A 26736-nucleotide genomic window follows, 5' to 3' on the forward strand; every position below is an offset into this window, starting at 1 on the left:
CCTCTTGGTTATTGTTCCTTTATGTGCGCCCTTTGGGGTGGACATGCCCCTATGGTTTTCTGGTGCTGCTACTTTATCACTCCTGGATCCTCATGTCGCCATAAAGCTCCTCATTGTAACTCTTTGCCTGTCTTTGTGCATTGTGACTCTGCACGAAATGTTTCTCAAGTTTCTGTATTGCAACAAAGTTTAATAAATAAATATATATATAAAAACAACATGGAATGAACCAGTAAAACATAATGTACACAATTTGTGCCACAGCTGGTACAAAAGCTCCAATACTTGGTGCTAATTCTCAGTAGGGCATCTGCCCGGGTGTCTGAAAATTAACAGATACAATTCAAAACTAACTGATTATGCAATTATTAGAGAAAGAGTTCGGGAGAAGCCTTTTTTAAAATTATTTTTTAATTACATGGAGTTAGTAGCGGGGAGTCCAGGAAAAATGTCTCATTCGTTACTACCAAGGGGTTCCACATATCTCTATTTGTCCTCCACATATCTCTACTTGTCCTGCACACACTACAGCTCTCCAACCAGAATTCACTTCCTTTTGCTTCTGTAGATGGGCAAAGATTCACTACTAAATAGTACATATCTGAAGTCCTGCCTACACAAATGAAACACCAGTGTCACAAGCTGATTCACCATGGTAACTTAATCCGCCAGCAAATATCTCCTCCTTAACTTTAAGAATATCTCAGATATGGTTTGGTTTTCCAAAGATTCAATACTCTGCACCCTACAATTACATCACAAATAAGGGATCATAGCACACAAAGGCACATAACTGTACAAAGGCCCACATAGCTACAAAAACTCCTGCAAAACACACTATATCCATTGTTTAAGCACAGATGAAACACGCTTTAAGGGCATCAAACCTCACAGGAAACAAGCCCTAAATCATGGACGTCACACGTGAAACCAAGTACACATTTTTCAAATGAACAAAAGCCAACCTGTGCACTCAGTCCACACAAGCCTGGGTGCATGTGTTTAAATGTAAGCCTATGACCTCTCACTTTGACAGCCAAATGCCCAAGGATGAAAAACTTTAGATCAACCAATGAGTAAAACAAAGAACACTTAGTGCCCAGGTTCACTCATCAGTTCAATACATTTCCCTTCCTATGTCAACCGACTACAACCCCTATCTCAGGCCACAGCACAATGTCCTATACATTTGTGGATCAACTGAATTACATTAAACACTCTTCCCAGAGCAAGCTTGAGTCAATACCCTTCTCCCCTACAGCAGGCATTAATTACCTCACGACACATTCACCCAGAAGATACCAATGGACATAGCAGAATCCAGTCGCACCAGAAAGAGCATGGTAGTCTTACAGAGGATGAATGCTGTAAGCTTCGGCTTCTGACAAAATTGATAGGCTTTCATGAAGTAGTCCTTGCTAGAGCCCGATATAAAGAACACTCTGGGGTGTCCTGTAGATTTTTCAGTACATAGATACTTCATTGCCACTTTAAGATTATATGTCACTATCCTCTATCAGCAGATCAGACACAGCAAATTAATGTAACTAAATCCAGAATCGAGCAGCACTATGAAACCTCCACATTTTACATGAATAGTCCCAAATTGTCATGAGCAAGCAGGAACAAATACGAAATATACGGATTGTTAAGATGTCAAAATGACCCATGACTGAAACCATTTTTCAAAATCTGGAAATTCGGATAGAGTGCAATCCGACATTTTTGCTCCACTCTAGGACTCCGCTAAGTCTTTACCTTTCTTTTTCAAATAAGAAGATGAAACCAGACGGGAGGAGCCAAGCTGGCGACCAAGATGGCCGCTTAGGTTCCCGGCTCCGCTGACCTCCCTCTCCTGCCACTATATCCTGTCGTTTATCCTGCGCCCTTGCCATGTCCCAGCACGGCTGAGAGGAAATGCTGCCGATCGGTGTGCCCCCGATTGTCCTACCTGCCGGGTGGACGGAGATAAGGCATCACGAGGACTGTGGCCGGCCCCTGCTTTGAAACCGGGACCTGTGGTACTGGAGTGGCCGGCCTCGAGTTGAACAACAACGGCAGTGCGGTACGGGCAAGTGCCGGTCCGGCGGACGAAGTTGGGACCCTCCCGGATTGGACGGGAGACCACGCATTCTATCAGCTGCAGTGGACTCAAAATATACTGCTCGGCTTGTGACTGACGTGCCCCCCACCCCCGTCGGCTGCCCTGCGGAGTGGATACCCCGCACGCCGATCGCAAATATCCTGCCTGAAAGGAGAACGCCCGACACTGGCCGGATGTGTCCCACCTTTTGCGGGATTATTCACCGGCTGGCCAACAGCAACTATGGGGCGTTTTTCTGCCTATCGGAGTGTGGTCCACAATGCGAGCGGCAATGCATGCGATGGCGTTTGAAAGGGGCCCCGGCTGCGATCGTGACTCGAACCGCTGAGGACAACACCATGGTCCGATTTATTGCTCCGCACAGATTTGCCTCTTACGATGGAGCTCCAGCGGTCGCGAAAGGGGCCACCGATGGGGGAGAGAGCACGGACATACAGTTGAGCGATGTTATGGCGGCTATTGTGGAACTGCACTCCTTTTTGTGTCGGAGGATGACAGCCCTGGAGTGCGGCTTGGATGTGGTCGTGTCGGGGATGGGCCCATGCAAGGCTGACCTCACTACCGTAGATGGGTCCTCGGCAGCTGTGAGACATGATGCGGACTGGCAGACGGCTGCCGTATGTCCCCTGGAGTTCACGGTGCAGGAGTGTGTGAGAAGCGGTTTGTTTGACCAAGATAGCCAGACACACGGCATTAACGGGCGGCGCCCGGTGTTCATGGTGGAAACGGAGGGTCGGATGGAGGCAGTGTTTTCGGGAATACTGATCAGTGTTGTTCCCCCTCCGACCTCTGACGAGGAGCTGTGGTGGCGCCAGGATACGTCTCTCTTGTTTCTCCCGGAAACCGTACTATCGACCGTGCGACAGCACCGGGGTTTCCTGATGGCTCTTGGATGTGTCTGTGATGTGGCGTTCCACAGTGCTTTGTTGTGTGCTGCCGGTCTCCAGAATTGCTACCTCAATCCAGTTCGGTGCTTGCCTACAGCTGCAGTGACCGAAATGGGTCACATCCATACACTGGATCGGGCGGGTCTGGGTTGATACTTGTATGATTGTTCCGGCTGGTGCCTGTGCGGGATTTTCACCTGTGTTACTGGGGTACGGCAGGCAAGTTGGCTAATAATGATTCCACTGATCGGGCGACTTTGATGTTAAAACTCGGCAATTTGTGTGGACTCAGGGAACTATTTTGTATCCTGTCTTCGATCCTGATTCCGCTGACTCGAACTGCTACTGACGCTTTGTTTACCTCATGCTTACTGTGGCTTGGGCGACATGGGTTTTCCTACAGCTCGCACTGGTCGCGGCTGATTTCAACTAGTGTCCTGTCCTCGGCCCGATACCATCGCTTTACACTGTCTGGGACGCTTCGCTTTTTTCGTGCTTGCTGTGGCCTGGGTGACATGGGGTTTTCGTGAAGCACCGGACGGGGCATGTTGACTTTCACTTTTTGAGTTAGCTATGCCTTGTGATCTATGCCGGGATTGTAGCGTGTATCTCACTGGGTGTCGGGTGTTTTTTGTTGAAGTCCTCCCCATGTAGGTTCTCAATACTTGCTTTTATTGATGGACAATATGTTTTGGGGAGGTCGCTAATGGCGGGGGGTACAGGGGCCGGGAATGTGTCTGTTGTTCTCCTCCTCCACTTTTTCCTTTTTCCCTTCTTTGGGGCAGTTCCGGGGCGACAGGCACGCTGTTAGTGGGGTAGGCCGTAGCCATTACAGGGGTGCAGGGTGGTGGGTGCTGGGGGGGGTTTGTTATTTTAGTTTGTTTTGTTCTATGGTCCCTTTCCCTCTTTCGGTGGGCTTTCCTTCTTCTTCACCCGGGCTGACCCTAGCTCGGCAGACTTCTGCTCACTGTACAGGAGGTCATTCTCCCAATATACTAGATGGGTTCCAGATTGGTCGCCCGCAGCTTGGGCCGCGGCCGGTTGCCGGGGTCCGACCAGGGATGGGCAAGTGGCTTGCTCCCGGCAGAACTCCTCTCGGGAGGGGCCCCCCTCGTGGCGCCACTGCGCCAAATCGGGCAGATCACCTAGCTCAGGGATCTGTGCGGGATCGGGATGCCGGAGTTCGTCGTCGGTGACGGTTTCCTCTCCTGGGGGGAGATCACTAGGCTGGGCTCGGTCGTCCCTGCCTTCATTCACAGGAAGGTGGCTAGAAGGCTCGGCGTCGACCGCCCCGAGGGGGGAGAGTCAGGCCGACATGGATCGGGTGGTGGCGCACACCCATTCGGGTAGGCCCATCATGCCCAGGTGGGTCTTGCGCTCAACCTGTCTCCACGGGGAACTTTCCAGGTTGTTACCCAGGAGACAGTCTACAGGTTGGGAGGCTCGGACAGCGACTCGTAACTTGCCTATCACTCCCCCCCCATTCGAACGGTACTAGGGCCATCTTACACAATCAATCAATCAATCAGAGCATTTGTATAGCGCACTACTCACCCGGAGGGTCTCAAGGCGCTGGGGGGGGGGGGTCCGCTACTGCTCGAATAGCCAGGTCTTGAGCTGCTTCCTGAAGGCGAGGTGGTCCTGGGTCAGGCGGAGGTGGGTCGGAAGGGAGTTCCAAGTCTTGGCGGCCAGGTAGGAGAAGGACCTTCCTCCTGTGGTGGCTCTTCGGATGCGGGGGACGGCGGCGAGGGCGTGGCTGGTCGATCGAAGCTGGCGCGTGGGAGCGTAGAAGTTGAGGCGGCTGTTGAGGTATCCTGGTCCTTGGTTGTGTAGGGCTTTGTGTGCGTGGGTGAGGAGCCGGAAGGTGATTCTCTTGTTGACCGGGAGCCAGTGCAGGTCTCTCAGGTGTCCGGAGATGTGGCTTCGGCGGGGGATGTCCAGGATGAGTCGTGCTGAGGTGTTCTGGATCTCCATGTTGGACACAAGCTCTCCATGTTGTCAGCGGACAGTACTGGGCACAGGACGTTCGGAATGATCTGGTCCTCCCTGACTAGATGACTGAGGACACTTGTGATACTCGCCCCGGTGTCGCGAAGGGCCTCCACTCGGTGGCCATTCACCGTCACCAGTTGCCGGTATTTCTTGGTGTTATCGGGTAGGGGGGCTCCGGGGATCATCTCTCGGTCTCCTAAGGCGACTAGGGCCATGGCAGCAGGTTCCCACTATTCGGTGTCCTCCATCTCCTCCCCTAGGGCTACGTTGGCTATCTGTCGGGCTGGGGGAGCTGTCGTGGAGGGTCGCAGGGTCATGGGACACTGGGGGTCACTGGCGTAATGCCCTGGCTGCTGACAACGGAAACCGGTGATTGTGACCCGGTGCCCACGGTTACCTAGGGGAGCAGGATTAGCTGGTGGGGGTGCTGGAAAGGTCTGGGGTTGGTTTCTGGGGGGGCTACGCTGGGGACCTGACTGGGACTCTCTCTGTCTTCCTTGGTTCCCCCCTCCCCTCTGGCGGGGAGGTCCCGGACTGTTTCGGGGGTAATCTCCTACGGGGCCCCGGGGGATGCGGGTGTTCACCCAGCGATCGGCCGCAACGGCCAGCTTCCTCGGATCTGCGAGCTTGCTGTCCACCAGATGCTGGCGTAGTTCCACAAAACAGTTCGATGACAAGTGTTCCCATGCAATGAGATCTGTAAGTTCTTCAAAGTGGTAACTTCGCTGTCCTTGATCCACCCTTCTAGGGCTCGAATGTAAAAGTTCACGAACTCCACCCACGTGGTGCCAGGGATCTTTTTGCAGTCTCGGAACCGCTTGCGATACATCTCGGGGGTGAGCCCGTATCTCGTGAGGAGGGCTTCTTTCATGTGGCTGTAGGAGGTCTGCACGGAGGATGGCAGGTCGAGCAGGGTGTCTCTCCCCTCGCTCAGGAATTGGCCCCACAACCCAGCTCTCCAATCCTTCTGTGGAACTCGGTGGGAGGTCATGGCGACTTCATATGCCTTGAACCATTGCTGGATATAGTCGTTCTTGTAGTACTCTTTTACCACATCCTTGGGGATGTGGACTTTTGGCTCTACCAGGGGAACGGCTTCTCGGTTCCCCGGGGTTCGGTTTTCTTCGCTCCGGGCCTTTAGTTCGATCTCCTTCAGGCCGCGCTCGTGCTCCAGCTGGAGTCTCTTGCCTTCATGTTCCCGTTGGAGTTTCTTCTCTACCAACTCTCCTTGTACTCGTAGCTGCTCTACCGCTAGGTTCTTTTCTGCCAATTTTAGTTCACCCTCAATTTTGAGTTTGGCCAATTCAAGTTCATGATTGCGGTTTCTTTCTCTGTCCGCGAGCTCTTCTGGGGAGAGGCCCCCATCTGGTGTGCTGCTCCGTACCGGAGCACTGCTGCCCACTCTTGGGTTGAGGTCGGGTTCAGTCGGCTGCTCTGCTTCTCCTCCTGATGGGGGAGGGTTTTCCTCGGACTCTACCCAAGCTTGTAGGGCCTTCTGCATGTCTTACTTTGTATTCAGGCCTGTGGTAGCGATTCCTCATGCTTTGCAAAACTCTTTCAACTCTTTATGCGTGTACTCTTCTAGCCGTTCCGCACGGAACGTGGTACTCGCGTCGGCTTCAGTGGAACTCTTGGTGTTTTTTTCTGTCATCTTTGTTCGATACTGCGTCAGCCGCTCACTGTACGATCTCTAGATTATGGGCTCGGATCCCGTCGCTTGCCACCAATGTTAGAAGGGGCGATCCCAGGGGGGAGGCCAGAATGTGCACCTGACCACCCTGTGACCCACCTCTCCTAGGAACACTGCCGAGCACTGGCGGGAGACCCCTCAGGCAGAGGATCTCGAATCTAGGATCGCGCGCGCTGAGCTAGCACCACTCGACAAAGAGACACCACACAGTAGGGTACAAGAGAACGTATTCTTTATCTCTTCAAGCAAAATGGGATCTTTATGATCCGCAGGGTCGTATGTACAACAGAGCAAGGGCTCGGAACGTATCGGTAGGGATCAGGGTAGCGAGACAGTCTCAAGGTTCAAAGTCACTGTGGGGGCGTATCCGGCGCACAGCTCTCAATCCTCGAGCCGGGGATACGGGTAGATCGGGGGTCCAGCCGGACTAGGATAGTCTCTGAGCCGCGATTGAATCAGCAGGGCTCGAGCAAGGATGTAGTAGTACTTACGGTCTTAGGGAGCCGCAATCAGATCAGCAGGGCTCAGGAGTTCTTACGGTTGCAGGGGAGCCGCGACAGCGTCAGCAGGGCTCAGGTGGTTTCGGGCAGAAGTCCTTCTCTGCCAGGTAGGAGCCGCGACGAAGTCAGCAGGGCTCCAGTGGTTCTCGAGTAGAAGTCCTTCTCTGCTTGGTAGGAGCCGCGACGAGGTCTGCAGGGCTCACGTGGTCCAGGATACAACTGACTTGATCGTCCCAGAGCAACCCTTGATATAGGACTGCTCCCCTTTGATGTCCGGAGTCCTCGCAGGCGGAGGTCTTAGCACCTGGGAGCCGGTTGTTGTGGGTTCCGCCTTGGCGGCTTCTTTCATCCTTTCAAGTTGGGTCTGGAGGGATCCCAGACACTCAGCAGGCCTGGAGCCAGCCCTCAGGGAGGCCGGATGGGTGATCGAAACTCATCTCTTGAGGGGAGGTGGGAGGTGTGATCGAGCTACTCCTTCCTCTCTCGCTCCCTCTCTCGCTCACGGGGAGAGCTCTACCCCCCACCCCCAGCCGGGTATGGCGCGCCGAAGGCCGAGGTCGGGCTGGGGCCGGGGCAGCCATCTTAGGTGCAGAGACGTGGGCATCGGCCTCGGGTACCAGGGAAATGGAGGGAGAGGACGGGGGAAGCCCAGTGTCGGGGATGTGGGTCATGGAGGGAATGGTCGGGTGAATCAGGGTCGTGGGGAGTTGCACGGGTCAGGAGGGGTCACTACGGGTCAGGGAGGCCCACGCCACGAGACCGGGTCCAACACTGTAGTCAAACTAAAAAGCTCTCATTATCGGCTCCGCTTGATTCATTTCATGTTCTTGCACAGGTTTTACCGCACTCCCGTGCATCTCCACCGGCTCGTGCTTATCCCCGAGGACTCTTGTATTCGTTGTGCCGCCCCCGCTGCGAACTTTGCTAATTTGGCATGGCTCTGTCTTAAGGATCAAGAGTTCTGGCAGGCGGTTTGCTCCACTATCTCTGACATCACCGGCGCGGCAGTGTGCCCTGATCCTCTCCTTTGTCTCCTCTGCTTTGTTAAATTTTGCCCTGATGCCTCTCGCCGTCTGATTGCGATGCTCTTGGTGCTAGCCAGACGTAGAGTGGCCATGTGTTGGGGTCGGCGGCCCGCTCCTAAGGTTGCGAGTTGGCTGGAGGATGCCTCTCGCTGTCAGACGCTTTAATCTGAGTTTTGGGATTTGATGCCCGCCTGGTCCCGCCCTGTCGACATTTGGGCCCCCTTGGTTGCCTATCTCCTCTACCGCTCTCACTCCTGCGACGCTGCCTCTCCCGCGTTCCCCTCCGGCCCTGTGCCGCCGAAGTTGGTCAGTGACTATCCCCCTTACCTTATTCACCAGGAGCCTTTGCTGTTTCATGAGCCTCTCCGTTGTTGTCTTTTCATGTGTATCCCTCGGGGGGATGGGGTATTAATTCTGGGTTCATAGTGCTGAGATTGCTTTACTCCCTCCCTGTTGTCTGATTGGCCCCTGTCGCCCATCCCTTCTTTCCTGCTCCTTCCCCGGCAGAGTTGCTTCTCCCACGCTCCCGCGCCGGCCCTTGGTCCGCGGCGGCCGCCGGTGCTGGCCCGAGCCGGACCCCTAACTGTATTTCCTATTGATGCCCCTGCGACCTTCTGTCCCTCTTGGTTATTGTTCCTTTATGTGCGCCCTTTGGGGTGGACATGCCCCTATGGTTTTCTGGTGCTGCTACTTTATCACTCCTGGATCCTCATGTCGCCATAAAGCTCCTCATTGTAACTCTTTGCCTGTCTTTGTGCATTGTGACTCTGCACGAAATGTTTCTCAAGTTTCTGTATTGCAACAAAGTTTAATAAATAAATATATATATAAAAACAACATGGAATGAACCAGTAAAACATAATGTACACAATTTGTGCCACAGCTGGTACAAAAGCTCCAATACTTGGTGCTAATTCTCAGTAGGGCATCTGCCCGGGTGTCTGAAAATTAACAGATACAATTCAAAACTAACTGATTATGCAATTATTAGAGAAAGAGTTCGGGAGAAGCCTTTTTTAAAATTATTTTTTAATTACATGGAGTTAGTAGCGGGGAGTCCAGGAAAAATGTCTCATTCGTTACTACCAAGGGGTTCCACATATCTCTATTTGTCCTCCACATATCTCTACTTGTCCTGCACACACTACAGCTCTCCAACCAGAATTCACTTCCTTTTGCTTCTGTAGATGGGCAAAGATTCACTACTAAATAGTACATATCTGAAGTCCTGCCTACACAAATGAAACACCAGTGTCACAAGCTGATTCACCATGGTAACTTAATCCGCCAGCAAATATCTCCTCCTTAACTTTAAGAATATCTCAGATATGGTTTGGTTTTCCAAAGATTCAATACTCTGCACCCTACAATTACATCACAAATAAGGGATCATAGCACACAAAGGCACATAACTGTACAAAGGCCCACATAGCTACAAAAACTCCTGCAAAACACACTATATCCATTGTTTAAGCACAGATGAAACACGCTTTAAGGGCATCAAACCTCACAGGAAACAAGCCCTAAATCATGGACGTCACACGTGAAACCAAGTACACATTTTTCAAATGAACAAAAGCCAACCTGTGCACTCAGTCCACACAAGCCTGGGTGCATGTGTTTAAATGTAAGCCTATGACCTCTCACTTTGACAGCCAAATGCCCAAGGATGAAAAACTTTAGATCAACCAATGAGTAAAACAAAGAACACTTAGTGCCCAGGTTCACTCATCAGTTCAATACATTTCCCTTCCTATGTCAACCGACTACAACCCCTATCTCAGGCCACAGCACAATGTCCTATACATTTGTGGATCAACTGAATTACATTAAACACTCTTCCCAGAGCAAGCTTGAGTCAATACCCTTCTCCCCTACAGCAGGCATTAATTACCTCACGACACATTCACCCAGAAGATACCAATGGACATAGCAGAATCCAGTCGCACCAGAAAGAGCATGGTAGTCTTACAGAGGATGAATGCTGTAAGCTTCGGCTTCTGACAAAATTGATAGGCTTTCATGAAGTAGTCCTTGCTAGAGCCCGATATAAAGAACACTCTGGGGTGTCCTGTAGATTTTTCAGTACATAGATACTTCATTGCCACTTTAAGATTATATGTCACTATCCTCTATCAGCAGATCAGACACAGCAAATTAATGTAACTAAATCCAGAATCGAGCAGCACTATGAAACCTCCACATTTTACATGAATAGTCCCAAATTGTCATGAGCAAGCAGGAACAAATACGAAATATACGGATTGTTAAGATGTCAAAATGACCCATGACTGAAACCATTTTTCAAAATCTGGAAATTCGGATAGAGTGCAATCCGACATTTTTGCTCCACTCTAGGACTCCGCTAAGTCTTTACCTTTCTTTTTCAAATAAGAAGATGAAACCAGACGGGAGGAGCCAAGCTGGCGACCAAGATGGCCGCTTAGGTTCCCGGCTCCGCTGACCTCCCTCTCCTGCCACTATATCCTGTCGTTTATCCTGCGCCCTTGCCATGTCCCAGCACGGCTGAGAGGAAATGCTGCCGATCGGTGTGCCCCCGATTGTCCTACCTGCCGGGTGGACGGAGATAAGGCATCACGAGGACTGTGGCCGGCCCCTGCTTTGAAACCGGGACCTGTGGTACTGGAGTGGCCGGCCTCGAGTTGAACAACAACGGCAGTGCGGTACGGGCAAGTGCCGGTCCGGCGGACGAAGTTGGGACCCTCCCGGATTGGACGGGAGACCACGCATTCTATCAGCTGCAGTGGACTCAAAATATACTGCTCGGCTTGTGACTGACGTGCCCCCCACCCCCGTCGGCTGCCCTGCGGAGTGGATACCCCGCACGCCGATCGCAAATATCCTGCCTGAAAGGAGAACGCCCGACACTGGCCGGATGTGTCCCACCTTTTGCGGGATTATTCACCGGCTGGCCAACAGCAACTATGGGGCGTTTTTCTGCCTATCGGAGTGTGGTCCACAATGCGAGCGGCAATGCATGCGATGGCGTTTGAAAGGGGCCCCGGCTGCGATCGTGACTCGAACCGCTGAGGACAACACCATGGTCCGATTTATTGCTCCGCACAGATTTGCCTCTTACGATGGAGCTCCAGCGGTCGCGAAAGGGGCCACCGATGGGGGAGAGAGCACGGACATACAGTTGAGCGATGTTATGGCGGCTATTGTGGAACTGCACTCCTTTTTGTGTCGGAGGATGACAGCCCTGGAGTGCGGCTTGGATGTGGTCGTGTCGGGGATGGGCCCATGCAAGGCTGACCTCACTACCGTAGATGGGTCCTCGGCAGCTGTGAGACATGATGCGGACTGGCAGACGGCTGCCGTATGTCCCCTGGAGTTCACGGTGCAGGAGTGTGTGAGAAGCGGTTTGTTTGACCAAGATAGCCAGACACACGGCATTAACGGGCGGCGCCCGGTGTTCATGGTGGAAACGGAGGGTCGGATGGAGGCAGTGTTTTCGGGAATACTGATCAGTGTTGTTCCCCCTCCGACCTCTGACGAGGAGCTGTGGTGGCGCCAGGATACGTCTCTCTTGTTTCTCCCGGAAACCGTACTATCGACCGTGCGACAGCACCGGGGTTTCCTGATGGCTCTTGGATGTGTCTGTGATGTGGCGTTCCACAGTGCTTTGTTGTGTGCTGCCGGTCTCCAGAATTGCTACCTCAATCCAGTTCGGTGCTTGCCTACAGCTGCAGTGACCGAAATGGGTCACATCCATACACTGGATCGGGCGGGTCTGGGTTGATACTTGTATGATTGTTCCGGCTGGTGCCTGTGCGGGATTTTCACCTGTGTTACTGGGGTACGGCAGGCAAGTTGGCTAATAATGATTCCACTGATCGGGCGACTTTGATGTTAAAACTCGGCAATTTGTGTGGACTCAGGGAACTATTTTGTATCCTGTCTTCGATCCTGATTCCGCTGACTCGAACTGCTACTGACGCTTTGTTTACCTCATGCTTACTGTGGCTTGGGCGACATGGGTTTTCCTACAGCTCGCACTGGTCGCGGCTGATTTCAACTAGTGTCCTGTCCTCGGCCCGATACCATCGCTTTACACTGTCTGGGACGCTTCGCTTTTTTCGTGCTTGCTGTGGCCTGGGTGACATGGGGTTTTCGTGAAGCACCGGACGGGGCATGTTGACTTTCACTTTTTGAGTTAGCTATGCCTTGTGATCTATGCCGGGATTGTAGCGTGTATCTCACTGGGTGTCGGGTGTTTTTTGTTGAAGTCCTCCCCATGTAGGTTCTCAATACTTGCTTTTATTGATGGACAATATGTTTTGGGGAGGTCGCTAATGGCGGGGGGTACAGGGGCCGGGAATGTGTCTGTTGTTCTCCTCCTCCACTTTTTCCTTTTTCCCTTCTTTGGGGCAGTTCCGGGGCGACAGGCACGCTGTTAGTGGGGTAGGCCGTAGCCATTACAGGGGTGCAGGGTGGTGGGTGCTGGGGGGGGTTTGTTATTTTAGTTTGTTTTGTTCTATGGTCCCTTTCCCTCTTTCGGTGGGCTTTCCTTCTTCTTCAGTAGGGTTGGCTGTATCTCCTTATTTCACTTCTTTCTCTATCTGGCGTCTATACTTGCCTCTACCTCACTGTCTCCGGAGGGTGGGTTTTCGGGATGATGCTCTTGCTAAATCGTTTGCTATCGTATTGCCTTTTACTCCTAGCCTGCCTCGGCGGGCGTAGTGTGTCTAAAGTTGTATTGTCCGTCACCTGGTCCTGATTGCATTGCGGGGCACGCCCCCCCCCCCCATCTCTTCTCACTTTTATTGTATGGTGTGACGCCATTGATAGTGCAGCCACTACTGCTTCTTCATAACTTAAAATGAAACCTTTGATATCCTTTCGCTTTGTGGCACATACAACCACATGCTGTATTTGTGTCGTCGATATTATTTGGTCGTATATATTTGCATGTCTCCTAGACTATTTCCTGTGGTTGTAGGCCTGCGCATGTAGTCTTTTGAATACTTCAATAAAGGTTTAAAAAAAGAAAAGAAAAAAAACAAGCATTTGCAATGCAATAGGTCTCGCATTAGGAAAGTTTGAGATATTGGTATTGTAAATGACAAATTTTTTATTTATGTGTTGGTTTTGAAAATAGCTACATTAATAGCTTTGTCATTTACAATGCCAATAGTTACAACTTTTGCAAATGTGACACCTATAGCATTTATAATGCAATATGTGTAGTATTTACGTGACTTACAAATAACAATGGCTTTTCATTTTTTTTAATAATACTTAAATAAAAGTTATTGTAATTTATAATGTCAATAGCTTAAACTTTTGTAAATAACTTTTGTGAAGATTATGTTCAGTGTATTTTATTGTGACGAAAATCCAAGAACAGAAGTGAAATATTAACATCTTTTTGTGACATTTGCAATAAAGCTTGAAACATTGAGAGAACATATTTGAACCAGTTGCTGTTGAATAGTTGCAAAAATTGATGCTGTGGTGGCGCCGAGTGATATTGTGGTGGCGACGAGTGATGCCGTGGCGTTTAGTGATGCTGTCGTTGCGCATAGTGATGTTGTGGTGCCCCTGAGTGATGCTGTGGTGGCCCTGAGTGATGCTGTGGTGGTAGAGTGAGCGAGATTGATAGAGTGAGGGCGATAGATTGATAGAGTGAGGGGCGATAGATAGAGTGAAGGTCATAGATAGATAGATTGATAGAGTGAGGGTTGATAGAGTGAGGGTGATAGATAGAGTGAGGGCGATAGATAGAGTGAGGGCGATAGATAGAGTGAGGGCGATAGACAGATAGAGTGAGTGCGATAGACAGATAGTGAGTGCGATAGACAGATAGTGAGTGCGATAGACAGATAGTGAGTGCGATAGACAGATAGTGAGGGCGATAGATAGATAGAGTGAGGGCGATAGATAGAGTGAGGGCGATAGATAGAGTGAGGGCGATAGATAGAGTGAGGGTGATAGACAGATAGTGAGGGCGATAGATAGATAGAGTGAGTGCGATAGACAGATAGTGAGGGCGATAGATAGATAGATAGAGTGAGGGCGATAGATAGAGTGAGGGCGATAGATAGAGTGAGGGCGATAGATAGAGTGAGGGCGATAGATAGAGTGAGGGCGATAGATAGAGTGAGGGCGATAGATAGAGTGAGGGTGATAGACAGATAGTGAGGGCGATAGATAGATAGAGTGAGTGCGATAGACAGATAGTGAGGGCGATAGATAGATAGATAGAGTGAGGGCGATAGATAGAGTGAGGGCGATAGATAGAGTGAGGGCGATAGATAGAGTGAGGGCGATAGATAGAGTGAGGGCGATAGATAGAGTGAGGGCGATAGATAGAGTGAGGGCGATAGATAGAGTGAGGGCGATAGATAGAGTGAGGGCGATAGATAGAGTGAGGGCGATAGAGTGAGGGCGATAGATAGAGTGAGGGCGATAGATAGAGTGAGGGCGATAGATAGATAGAGTGAGGGCAATAGATAGATAGAGTGAGGGCGATAGATAGATAGAGTGAGGGCGATAGATAGAGTGAGGGCGATAGGTAGAGTGAGCGCGATAGATTGATAGTGAGGTGCGATAGATAGAGTGAAGGCCATAGATAGATAGATAGATAGAGTGAGCGGCGATAGATAGAGTGAAGGCCATAGATAGATAGATTGATAGAGTGAGGGGTGATAGAGTGAGTGTGATAGAGTGAGGGCGATAGACAGATAGTGAGGGCGATAGATAGATAGATAGATAGAGTGAGGGCGATAGATAAGAGTGAGGGCGATAGATAGAGTGAGGGCGATAGATAGAGTGAGGGCGATAGATAGAGTGAGGGTGATAGATAGAGTGAGGGCGATAGATAGAGTGAGGGCGATAGATAGAGTGAGGGCGATAGATAGAGTGAGGGCGATAGATAGAGTGAGGGCGATAGATAGAGTGAGGGCGATAGATAGAGTGAGGGCGATAGATAGAGTGAGGGCGATAGATAGAGTGAGGGCGATAGATAGAGTGAGGGCGATAGATAGAGTGAGGGCGATAGATAGAGTGAGGGCGATAGATAGAGTGTGGGCAATAGATAGATAGAGTGAGGGCAATAGATAGATAGAGTGAGGGCAATAGATAGATAGAGTGAGGGCAATAGATAGATAGAGTGAGGGCAATAGATAGATAGAGTGAGGGAAATAGATAGATAGAGTAGGGCGATAGATAGATAGATAGAGTGAGGGCGATAGATAGATAGAGTGAGGGCGATAGATAGATAGAGTGAGGGCGATAGATAGATAGAGTGAGGGCGATAGATAGATAGAGTGAGGGCGATAGATAGAGTGAGGGCGATAGATAGAGTGAGGGCGATAGATAGAGTGAGGGCGATAGATAGAGTGAGGGCGATAGATAGAGTGAGGGCGATAGATAGAGTGTGGGCAATAGATAGATAGAGTGAGGGCAATAGATAGATAGAGTGAGGGCAATAGATAGATAGAGTGAGGGCAATAGATAGATAGAGTGAGGGCAATAGATAGATAGAGTGAGGGAAATAGATAGATAGAGTAGGGCGATAGATAGATAGATAGAGTGAGGGCGATAGATAGATAGAGTGAGGGCGATAGATAGATAGAGTGAGGGCGATAGATAGATAGAGTGAGGGCGATAGATAGATAGAGTGAGGGCGATAGATAGATAGAGTGAGGGCGATAGATAGAGTGAGGGCGATAGATAGAGTGAGGGCGATAGATAGAGTGAGGGCGATAGGTAGAGTGAGCGCGATAGATAGAGTGAGGGCCATAGATAGATAGATTGATAGAGTGAGGGGTGATAGATAGAGTGAAGGCCATAGATAGATAGATTGATAGAGTGAGGGGTGATAGAGTGAGTGTGATAGAGTGAGGGCGATAGATAGATAAATAGATAGATAGATAGATAGAGTGAGGGCGAAAGGTAGATAGAGTGAGGGCAATAGATAGATAGACAGTTAGATAGATGTTTTTGCCACTACTTAGCAGTTCAGCACGAAACTTGCCAAGAATAACCCAAAGTGAGGAACTTAAAAAAAGTTTTTAAAAAACGTTTTGGTGGAGTTTTGTTGAATGGCGCCAAACTTATTAAGAAAACTATAAATGACTTTACTATGGAAACTCTGACCTAGCCAGAGGTGAAATGACCCAAGTAAGAGGGTCTGTTGCTATGGGCGTGACAAACACGCCCAAAGGAGGGGCATATGGCACCCTTCAACACACCCAAAAAAGCATTTGGAAAGGCATAGGAAAGAACCAATTAATAGTGGTGGGCGTGGCCAAACTTATACTGAATACAGTGTGATTCGCAGCGCATGTGCGACGACTGTATACTCGACCTGAAAGTCTAAGAGTGAGAAAAGAATTGTGGAAAGGAACCGACAGTGGCATACCATGAGAGTGTGTCGGAAATAAAGATTTTTGAGGAGTGCGCCGGAAAAAGGATTGCGCTCGATGGAGACTAGAAGGCAATAATTACACAACCCGGAGTGGTAGAAAGCTCTATGAGACTCCATAATTAAATATATGCATGAATAAAAAGAAAAAAGGAAGCGCCGTTTTTGTCAGGTGTAGTGGAAGCAGAAAGCCACGGAATGGAAAGAATAGGAAACGCTTGGCAGGGCTCGGATCAGTATTAATGCCAGGAACCTCCATGCGCACTCGAAGGAAATGCACCCTACGTGAACTCAACTTGGCTCCTGCACACAGCGCTCGCGCTTCCTGCTAGGAACATGCACCACAGAGCGCTCGCGCCGTCCCAGTCATGAAATGCGTTGTACAAAGGTGCAGCTACGAGTGCTTACCCCGGTTAAACGCCTTGGAAATGCTTTATGAATCCACACATGAGCCTGCTCGCCCCCAGGGGTGGAATATCATATCTAGAGGGGTTTAAGCTGCACACGGCTTCTCCGAACTTTGCAAAGTGTAAACTATTTTTACGATTTGCAAGAAGGAAATATGCTCCGGAGCATGCCATGTTTTTGGTTATGGACATAAATTAAGATGGAGCCAATGAACACATGTCTTTGAAGCGCAGTTTAATGTCCGATGACAGGAACGGAGCGAGATGGAAGGAATCCTGGTGCAACAGCCAGCTCAAATCACCAGGCAGACCCGCCCCCATGATTATGCACGGTTTACGAAGTGTAAAACACACTGTGACCGCAACCGGGCTGAAATCTCCCACCTGGCTGCGGCCTCGGGTTGCAGAATGTCACTACCGTGCCCAAAGCTGGCTTGCGGGGATTTCCACATTTGCTTTACAATCAAAACATGCACCGCACCACACTGCAGAGTCACTTCCTTCAACCTATGCCGTTTGAGATTAGCGCTTTGAAATTGTTCTAAGGTTACAGTTTGTTCTTTTTTAATACACAAAAGTCAGTACACTGACATACTCGCTACATCGCTACTTGACCGAGAGAGGCTGTAGGACATGAACTACTGTATGGGGTTATACAAGACCAAGGAGACTTAGCCAGTCGTTTCGGCACCCGCAGCACATCCTTTGTGCTGGCGAGTGTGCTACGCTGGCACGGTCAGTGCCTGTACCCAGAAATACGCTAGCATTACGACAATATGCTGATCAGAGCACCTTGGATGACGCTGTGTTGACTAGGCTGCTCAGCAGTGACCCTAGCAAGAAATTAGTTCCATACACTAGTAAGTTTCTGTAAAAATGTATATTTCATGATTCCAGAAAATTATAAATATGTGATAATGTATGCCTGCATAGGTATTACACTTGCGTTTTTGTATCTTGTTTGCTGCGGTCTCCCCTCTCAAATTTAACATTGTTGGTTCTGTTATTACTTGCACTGAAATATTTATGACACACTCTCACACCAAGTTTTACTTTTCTAAACAGCCCACATAAAATCTCAAAACAACAAGTCCGACAATACAATGTGCTTTTGTTTGAAAAAGATATCACTGCCTGAAGGTATCACACACATGAAGAGGGGGCAAGGCTTACTATTTCCTGCTGGCAGTAGTTTGACCCCGCCATGCCATGACATAGTGTTGCTGCACAGGGAAACCATAATCATTTCAGTGCAAAAAGTAGGTCTTAGTTTTCAGACAGGCTTCAGGTAGTTTTAAAATAGTTTCCTATGCCTTCTTTAATACGTTACTTTTGTATAAACGTATATAGTTTACATGGATGATTTAACTGCTTTGTCGTAGGCGTGATTGTCTTCCTAAGAGTGACTCATAAGGTACTTAATTGTCGCAGGCAGAGGCATTTGCACACCAGGAGTGGTTCTGTTGTACAAGGATTGGCCTACTTCCCACTGAGATCCAGTGTTATGCTAGTGAGTCAGTCTTTTACCAATAGAAATGCTAATGTTGATTATTAAAGCCGGTCTACTAATACCACGGTCGTAAGAGCAAAACATGCTGGGGGTGTAGAAAAATAAAATGCCAGAGGCGCCCCCCCTCACGCACCCGACATGATACAATCGGGATTGCCGCTGTATTCACTCTCAGACCGCTGTGCTATGGCACCTGTATAACGTGAGTCGTGGCGTTTAACCGGATAAATTAGTTCGCAAAGAGAGGGAGTGGGGGTGGGGGGGGTGGTAGGGACGCGCGAGGGACAATTGCAGGTCTCCATTACCTGTCCGTGCGGGATACTACCAGAGAACCGGCTGCCTTCAGACCCGAAGCCCTGCATGGGCGAGGCGGCGTTCAACCAGCAGCTCTGGTAACCATGTGGGCGGAGCCTCGCTGCGCTATGAGCACTCGGGTTGTGTATCATGCAGGCTCCTTAACTTCATTGAGTGCACCGGGCATGTTTCATTGTTTACAAACTACGCGGTCGAATGGGATGAAGTGGCGTAGGCTTCAGCGCTGGAAAAGAATGAGAGAACAGTGCCAGCGCCGCTTGACAGCAGCCCGAGAGAAAGAGGAATGGCGCTGAGAGAGCCCGGGCAGTGAGAGGCTGCGTGTGTCTGTCTGTATGCAGCGCGCGTGTGTGTATGCGACGGCGGGGGTGGGTTCTCTGTATGTATGGGTGCGTGCATGGGTGCTCGTGTGTGTGTGTGTGTGTGTGTGTCTCTGGGTATGCGCATGCGTGTTGGAGCTTCCGAGGCAGGAGAGGGGCAGGGCGCCGTGCGCGCCCACGAGGTACAATCTCCGGCAGGGGAAGCGCGTGGCAGTCTGCTGTCCACATTCCCCCAAAAGTGACAACATAAGTTGTCTCGCTCTAGACAGACAGCAAAAGCTTCGCTTTTGCTTTCGTCTAGGCTCGACCTAAAAAAAAAAAGAAGATGAAACCATCTCATCCAGCGGTTCTTAAACTGTAGTTCTGGGACCCGAGGGTCCATAATGCTTACTCAGGGGTCCCACGCCAGCTTAAAGAATTAAATAATTTCAACAGATTAAAGTGTTCTAAATAAAGAAGATAAATTGAAAATGGAAATGTTATAAATGTGTTTAAATGTGAACTAAATTGGAGGCAATAAAATAAGTTCGCATTCTGCAATTGACACGAGAAAGCGGTGCAAGTGCACCAAACAAAATATAGTATAGACTATGTGTAGTCTCAATTGAATTTAGTAAACGCTTGTTTGGTACTTTTGTGCATTGTTATGCAGTTCAAATTCGACGCAATTGCTTAGTTTGGGGTCCCTGGATTCCAAGAATAACTCAGTGGGGGTCCCAGAATTCTAAGAATGATTCAGAGGGGGGTCCCCAGATTGCAATGAAGATTAACTGGGCGCCCAGAGAAGTCAAAAGGTTAAGAACAACTGCTTTAATCAATACACAGACCTAATTCATCAAAGAATATAGCCAATTCAGACTTAAACTTCCAGTATCAAGAAAGACGATTTTTGCCAAGCTTGAAGCTGCAGGTTGACTATTATTTATCTTTCTGAATTCAATAATGGCCACACCAAGACCTTGGCATAGTTCAAAGTTTCTATTCATTAGGAAATATTTTGCTTTACTTTGTCAATCTTCAGGTAGGAATATGATATGGAAGACCATCCTTTCCCACAGTTGGTTCACACATCTAGATACGTTGGTTGTGAATTTCAGTGCTCTCATTGTACGAGATGAAGCAACTATTTCATTGGGAAGTACTTTCCGAATTAGTCTTTCCTCCACTAGAGATGAACTGGGTTAACCAGCTATGCTGCAGCAATATGGTCTGGTTTAGTGTAATTCCAAACTTACCAGTTAGGTGAATCTTGAAATCTCCATTTGCTATCCAAATTTATATTCATAGTTGGTTATGAAAACTACGAGTTATTATTGGTTTGCTTGCTTTCATAAGTCTGGTTGAAACTGGAATTACAATTAGGTTGGTCATTTAATTTTGACATCATGAAATCAGTATTCCGTGGAAGTTATTTTAAGACAATACTGAAGTCCTCCAATGACGGGCAGTAGAGGTTCGACAAAGGTTCTTTGTTCATTGGCAAACCTCATTACGTGAAAGGGACTTAAGGAAGGGGAATTTACCACTGGGTCCAACAAATCACTCAAGCATTGGCATCTTTAATAGATTTGACGGGCGTTCCTCCTGGCCTCCACAGCATGCAGACTTAGTAAATTAGCGGTGTTGCACATTGGGATGAGGCATTGGACATGCTCCGAATATGAACAAAGAAAGGGCTGAAGGGCGAGATCACTGTAGAATGTGGCAATATGTGTATTATGAGTAAAACTGAGCAGTAAATTTAGAAAAGGCCGATGTAAGGCTTTTGCTTACTGTCTTACAAGTTCCATGTTATTTACTCTAGTATTTTCCATGTGAAATGGGCAAATGAATCTATTAAAGATCCAGTACTGGAGACCATATGGTTTATTATGAAACTGTTATGTCCCGACATCCAATAAATATGGTCTGTAGCACAGGATTCCCCAAAATTAAAACTGACATTTAAAAGGAATACCTTCGTTTTTCCAGTACTCCAGCGTCACATTTTCACCTCTTAATATCTGCCTGTTACCATTGCAATGGCACTGGATCATGTCTTCTGCTGGCCGTATGGACCACTCCTGCGACAAGGTTTGCCAAGTTGTACCACATGATCTTACACATACTACTGAAGCATAGAGCCTCCAGCAGTCACTCTCGACATGCCTCTTCCGTTGTCCTTAAGACAAAAGCCTTTCCAACTGTCCTGGCTCCAGCGAGTTGATTACCAACAGGGGCGTGATCAGACTTCAATCAGGACATTGATTGAGGTCTTCTGCATACAACAACCCTCCAACCGGCAAAGAAGAAAGCTCAGCTATCACCTTAGCCTGCATCCTCACTTACTTCCTGTCAACATACAGAGCTCCATGCTTGGTCTTGTGGTACAATGTGTTATAACTCCCATATAGAATTACTGACTTATAACCCCTTCAGACGCAGTCTTGCAAAAGTCCCCATGTCGTCCTGAGTGCAATGGTTACATATTAAAAGTAAAAATTGAACACCGGGTATAGCAGTGGAGGACCAATCTTAAAGAACTTTGATCAGAATCCTGCACAAATATTGATGGAAAAGATTAAAACATTTGATGTACAAACCAGAAACAACAAGTGTGCACTTCGCCTTTCTTCTTTATATTCTTGCTAAATTGCTTTCTTAAACACAGTTCGGCTAACGCTTTTCTGAAGTAAAATCCAAGAGAGTCGTAACAATAAATCGCTTCAAATATCTTACCAGTGCTTCTGTTAACAGTTCTGTTCTGTGTTCGGTAGAAAACTTTAGTGTTTCAGACTTTTTCCCACTTCCTTTCCGAAAAGTAAGGCTGAATTCTGTTCCTTGTCCTTTTCCCACAGGACCAATACTGCAGATGTCTCCATAAGGCCACTGAAGTATATAAAAAAAATAGAGGAACAAATAAGTTGACTTGGCAGTAACAAGATAATCCATACATCAGGCTGAACGAAAAATACTATAAAAGGCACATCTGTGCATGAATGTGCACACATGAGAAGTCACCTGAAAAGCGTTTGAGATAATGATTCATCAAAAGCATGGAAAGATGGCCCCCTGAATATCTGTACCAATGTGCAGGAGTGGACGGCTGTCTTTGAATGAAGAAAAGTGTAACAAGAGCATTCAAAGCTGGGCGCCATTGCATTTCCACACACAGGCATCCCTCACTGAATAGTTCTGAAACTCATTCAAGGAAGGGCGGGGGGGGGGGGGGCTAAGGCAAAGGCCCAGTAGCAGTGTCTAGGGAGTTGCTGTGTCTTGCAAAATAATACTTTGGAAAAGGTAAATTTTTGAAGGAAACATTTAGGCCACCTTTTTCTGTGTGGAAGAATACAGTTATTCACACAGAAGGGAACAATAGCTTAAGTGTGCTGCCCCATCGACCCATGCTGTAGTGAATGGAAAAGAAATATTAACGACACTACAACAGTGTGAGCTCTCTGTGCATGGCTGAGCGCGGCATTCCAGGACACAATGTCCGACACTGCGAGCGGCGCTCCTTAATCTCTGGCTTGGACACGGCCTCTGGGAATCTCTCTGCTCATCTGCGATACTGAACTGAGAGAACAGAGGAGGGAATGCGTGAGGAGTACTGACTGAAAGCTCGGTATGTAACAATGTAATTGGTGGCATTTGTAAGGATTTTTTAAAAACAATATCTTGGCTAATACCGTATGTACAAAGGTAGTGAAATGGGCCTACAATGAAAGACTGCCAAAGGAATCGTACATGATACAAGGAGACTGAAAAAAACTATATATATATATATATATATATATATATATATATATATATATATATATATATATATATATATATATATATATATATATATATATATATATATCCTACTGCCGGTCGCCAGTAGGTAGTTATAGTTAGGATCGTTTTCCATAGGAAATCCGCAACATTCTATTGGGAATAACTTTGGTGCCGAATGAGGGATCTGCCTGTAATTTTCCTTAACTTTGCCTCGCTGCGCTCCGCTCCTTCCCTGAAAGTTTCGGGGGTATCCGTCAAGCGGGGGCCGAGATAAAAGGGGGGTCCCAAAACGTGTTTTCCCCATGTTAATTTCCATAGGGCGGTTGGACTCACTTTTAGCCCGAACTGCTGAATGGATTTCCACCAAGCTTGGCAAAATTGTAGAGACTGGTACCCCGATGTGCCTTTGCTATGTCTCAAGATAAATGCTCCAGTGGTTTTTACGAAAATTAACTTTGGAAAAAATATATATTGGGCTACATTGGGCTATATATATATGTTAGAGCCCAATGTAGCCCAATGTAGCCCAAATATGGCCACCAGAGACAAAAAAAACAAATGTAGCCCAAATATCAGCCAGATGTAGCCCAACTATAGCCCAATGGCGGAATGTTCCAGAGTGTTCTAAAGAACAACTAGAGTGCTAACAGTCTTACTTATGACAAAAGTATGGCACACCTGAAGTCATCTTGATTGGAATAAAGTGTTAACACTTAAAACATTTAATTTGCAAAGGAACAAAATGAGGGGGTTCATTTTGCCATAGAAATTATGATTAGTGCTGAAGAAAGAAAAATTAGGGCACATTTTGAGTGACTTCTCAAATCCTCTTATATTTCATTAAAAAAATTCTGATATGGAGTCTCCCAAGATGGCCACCAGAGACAAAAGAGCCCAAATGTAGCCCAAATATCAGCCAGATGTAGCCCAACTATAGCCCAATGACAGGATGTCCCAGAGTGTTCTAAAGAACAACTAGAACGCTAACAGTCTTACTTATGACAAAAGTATGGCACACCTGAAGTCATCTTGATTGGAATAAAGTGGTAACACTTAATACATTTAATTTGAAAAGGAACAAAATGAGGGGTCTCATTTTGCCATAGAAATTTTATATATATATATATATATATATATATATATATATATATATATATATATATATATATATATATATATATATATATATATATATATATATATATATATATATATATATATATATTTTTTTTTTTTTTTTTTTTCACTCAAAAAAAACATAGGTTACACACCAGTTATAGTTAGGAATTAGCATTTAAAAAACCTTTGAAATTCACTGAAAAAACCATAGGTTTCACACCAGTTATAGTTAGCTGGAAATTGTACTCGCATAAAACCATTGAAATTCCCACGTTATAGTTAGTTGGACTCACTATAACTTGCGCGTGCAATGCACTGCTGATGACGTCACATATTACATCACTCATGACATGGTCAGTGATATCACTCATGACATCACTGATGACACCATCCAGTGAATGTGTGTATTTTTAAAAAATAATTATGTGTTATATATGTATATGTAAAAGTTGATGGAAGAATAAATGTTTAAATAAGGGTTTACATGGATTTCTTTTTTTTTTTAAAGGATTGGTTCACTGGCTTATTAAGTGTATCTTAGTGTATACATATATTAGTGAGTAATGTTTAAATATTTAAATATAAGGATTAGTGTTTCACTTTGTGTATAAGTGGCTGCATGGGTTGGTGAGTAGCTACATGTCTATGTATATGGGTTATTAGATTTTTTTTAATATCAATATGAGTGTCTATATGTTTGGTGGGGGTATTACTTAGAACATAGATGCATGAGTGACTGACTCTCTGTTTGTGTGTGTTTTGAAGACAGCATATGTGCAGGACTGTATGGGTGGATGACTGTGTATATGTGTGTGTTACTGACTGAATGACTGTCTCACTAGTGTCTTTATCAGTAACTACATATGTTTTAATGTGGTATATGTGAATATTGATGTATATAAGTGAGTATATGTGAGAGTAAGGGATTGTAAGAGTTCCTGTTTAAATAAGTATGCGTTTCTATAAGTGATTGATTAAGAGAATAAGTATGTGTAATGTTCCTTAGAAGTAAGGTGGTAGTGTGTGTATAGCTGTATATGCAAATAAATGGATGTTCAATAGTTTATTTGCATGTGTGAGTATGTGTGAGAGTATCTTTTGGATGACTGTCGGTGTGTAACAGGATGTATAGGTGTATCACTACATATGATGAGTGAGTATACGTATGAGTGATTATATAGAACTGTTGGTGAATGAGTGGATGTGTATATAGATGGTGGAATTATTGAATTGGTTGTTGTAACTGGTATGGGTATCTCCATTTTTTTGAAAATTTTAGTTTCTGTTTTTGAATATGTGTTTTAAGGGTTACATTACAGTGAAAGGAGGTCTGTCACTGTATCACAATGATGGTGTCATGAGTGATGTCATGAGTGATGTCACTGACCATGTCATGAGTGATGTAATATGTGACGTCATCAGCAGTGCATTGCACGCGCAAGTTATAGTGAGTCCAACTAACTATAACGTGGGAATTTCAATGGTTTTATGCGAGTAAAATTTCCAGCTAACTATAACTGGTGTGAAACCTATGGTTTTTTCAGTATATATATATATATATATATATATATATATATATATATATATATATATATATATATATATATCGAGCTCCGTGGTTCCAAACCCTTAGAAAAGCACTCGCAGCAGGTTAAACTTCGTTTTCAAGTTTATTGCGCAGATAAATCAAACAAACAGACGCGTTTCAGCTCTTGCCTTCGTCAGTGTCAGCTGGCGGCGACAAGGCGGAAGTGAGATAAAGCAAAACCATTGAAACAAACAATGGACAATTTACTGAAATGTATGGGCGCCATCTTTGAATGGTAAATAACCCAAATTATAAAACAAAACAATCAGGCAATGTTTGGACTGATCAACACAAAGCAATTAATTAAGCAGCCCGACTATATAAGAAGGAGCAAATATCTACATACTATATACATGATATTTACAAAATTGAGCCCTAGATGGGCTGATTCATCTTGCATATAAGCAACCCATTCTGTATTAGTCAACCTGACCTACATTGCATAAATCACTACAAGTTCTCAATGGGGAAGGGCATCTGTAGGCTAATTATATCCATATAGCCTAGAACTAACATTGTATTAACAGTAATGCTGTGTTTAGTTGATGACATGCATCCCTCAGTATACTCTAGCTAAAAATACCTAATATCCTGATATAATACTGAATTTAATTGCCCCACCACCAACAGAAATTCCAAGCTAATTCCAAAATAAACAAAAATTCTCAGAAAAGACACTGTCTAATTCCAGCCCCTTAATATCAAATACTGTAACTCAGAGGTGTGATAAGAGTTCCTCCCCTGCATTAAGGCCTCCAGGTGATTTAGTCTGAAGGTCCACGATGTATCTGGACTCTAGACGCCTTAATTTCATTTTCAAATCCCCGCCCCTTATGTTTTGTGGGACACAGTCTAGGCTGAAAAAGCTTAGGAGGGTCCTATCGCTGTTGTGACAAGGCAAAATGTCGGGCCATCGGATAGCTCTCATCTCTGTTAGCGATGGCCCTTTGGTGTTCCAAAACACGTAATTTAACCGCCTTTGTCGTGCTACCCACGTATCTAAGTCCGCAGGGGCATGTTAGACAGTAAACTACAAATGTAGTCGAGCAAGTAATAAACTTGCTTATCCTGATCTTACTGTTTCTATGTGGAACATCGTAGGACAGTACTCTCTGGCTGTTGTTACATGCC

At 46.8% G+C, this 26736-nt stretch overlaps 1 protein-coding gene across 2 annotated transcripts in view; it reads right to left on the bottom strand.

Moving 5' to 3' along the window:
* Positions 1 to 26736, bottom strand: part of DNAJC13 (DnaJ heat shock protein family (Hsp40) member C13) — a 1517524-nt gene that overhangs the window by 1221276 nt on the left and 269512 nt on the right. For both annotated transcript variants that reach the window (XM_078663869.1, XM_078663868.1), the window contains exon 4: positions 21858 to 22007. In XM_078663869.1, coding sequence (XP_078519995.1) covers positions 21858 to 22007 — 150 coding nt within the window. The remainder of the gene's footprint in view (positions 1 to 21857; positions 22008 to 26736) is intronic.

Source organism: Lissotriton helveticus, chromosome 10 (assembly GCF_964261635.1).
Source record: "Lissotriton helveticus chromosome 10, aLisHel1.1, whole genome shotgun sequence".
Lineage (NCBI taxonomy): Eukaryota > Metazoa > Chordata > Amphibia > Caudata > Salamandridae > Lissotriton > Lissotriton helveticus.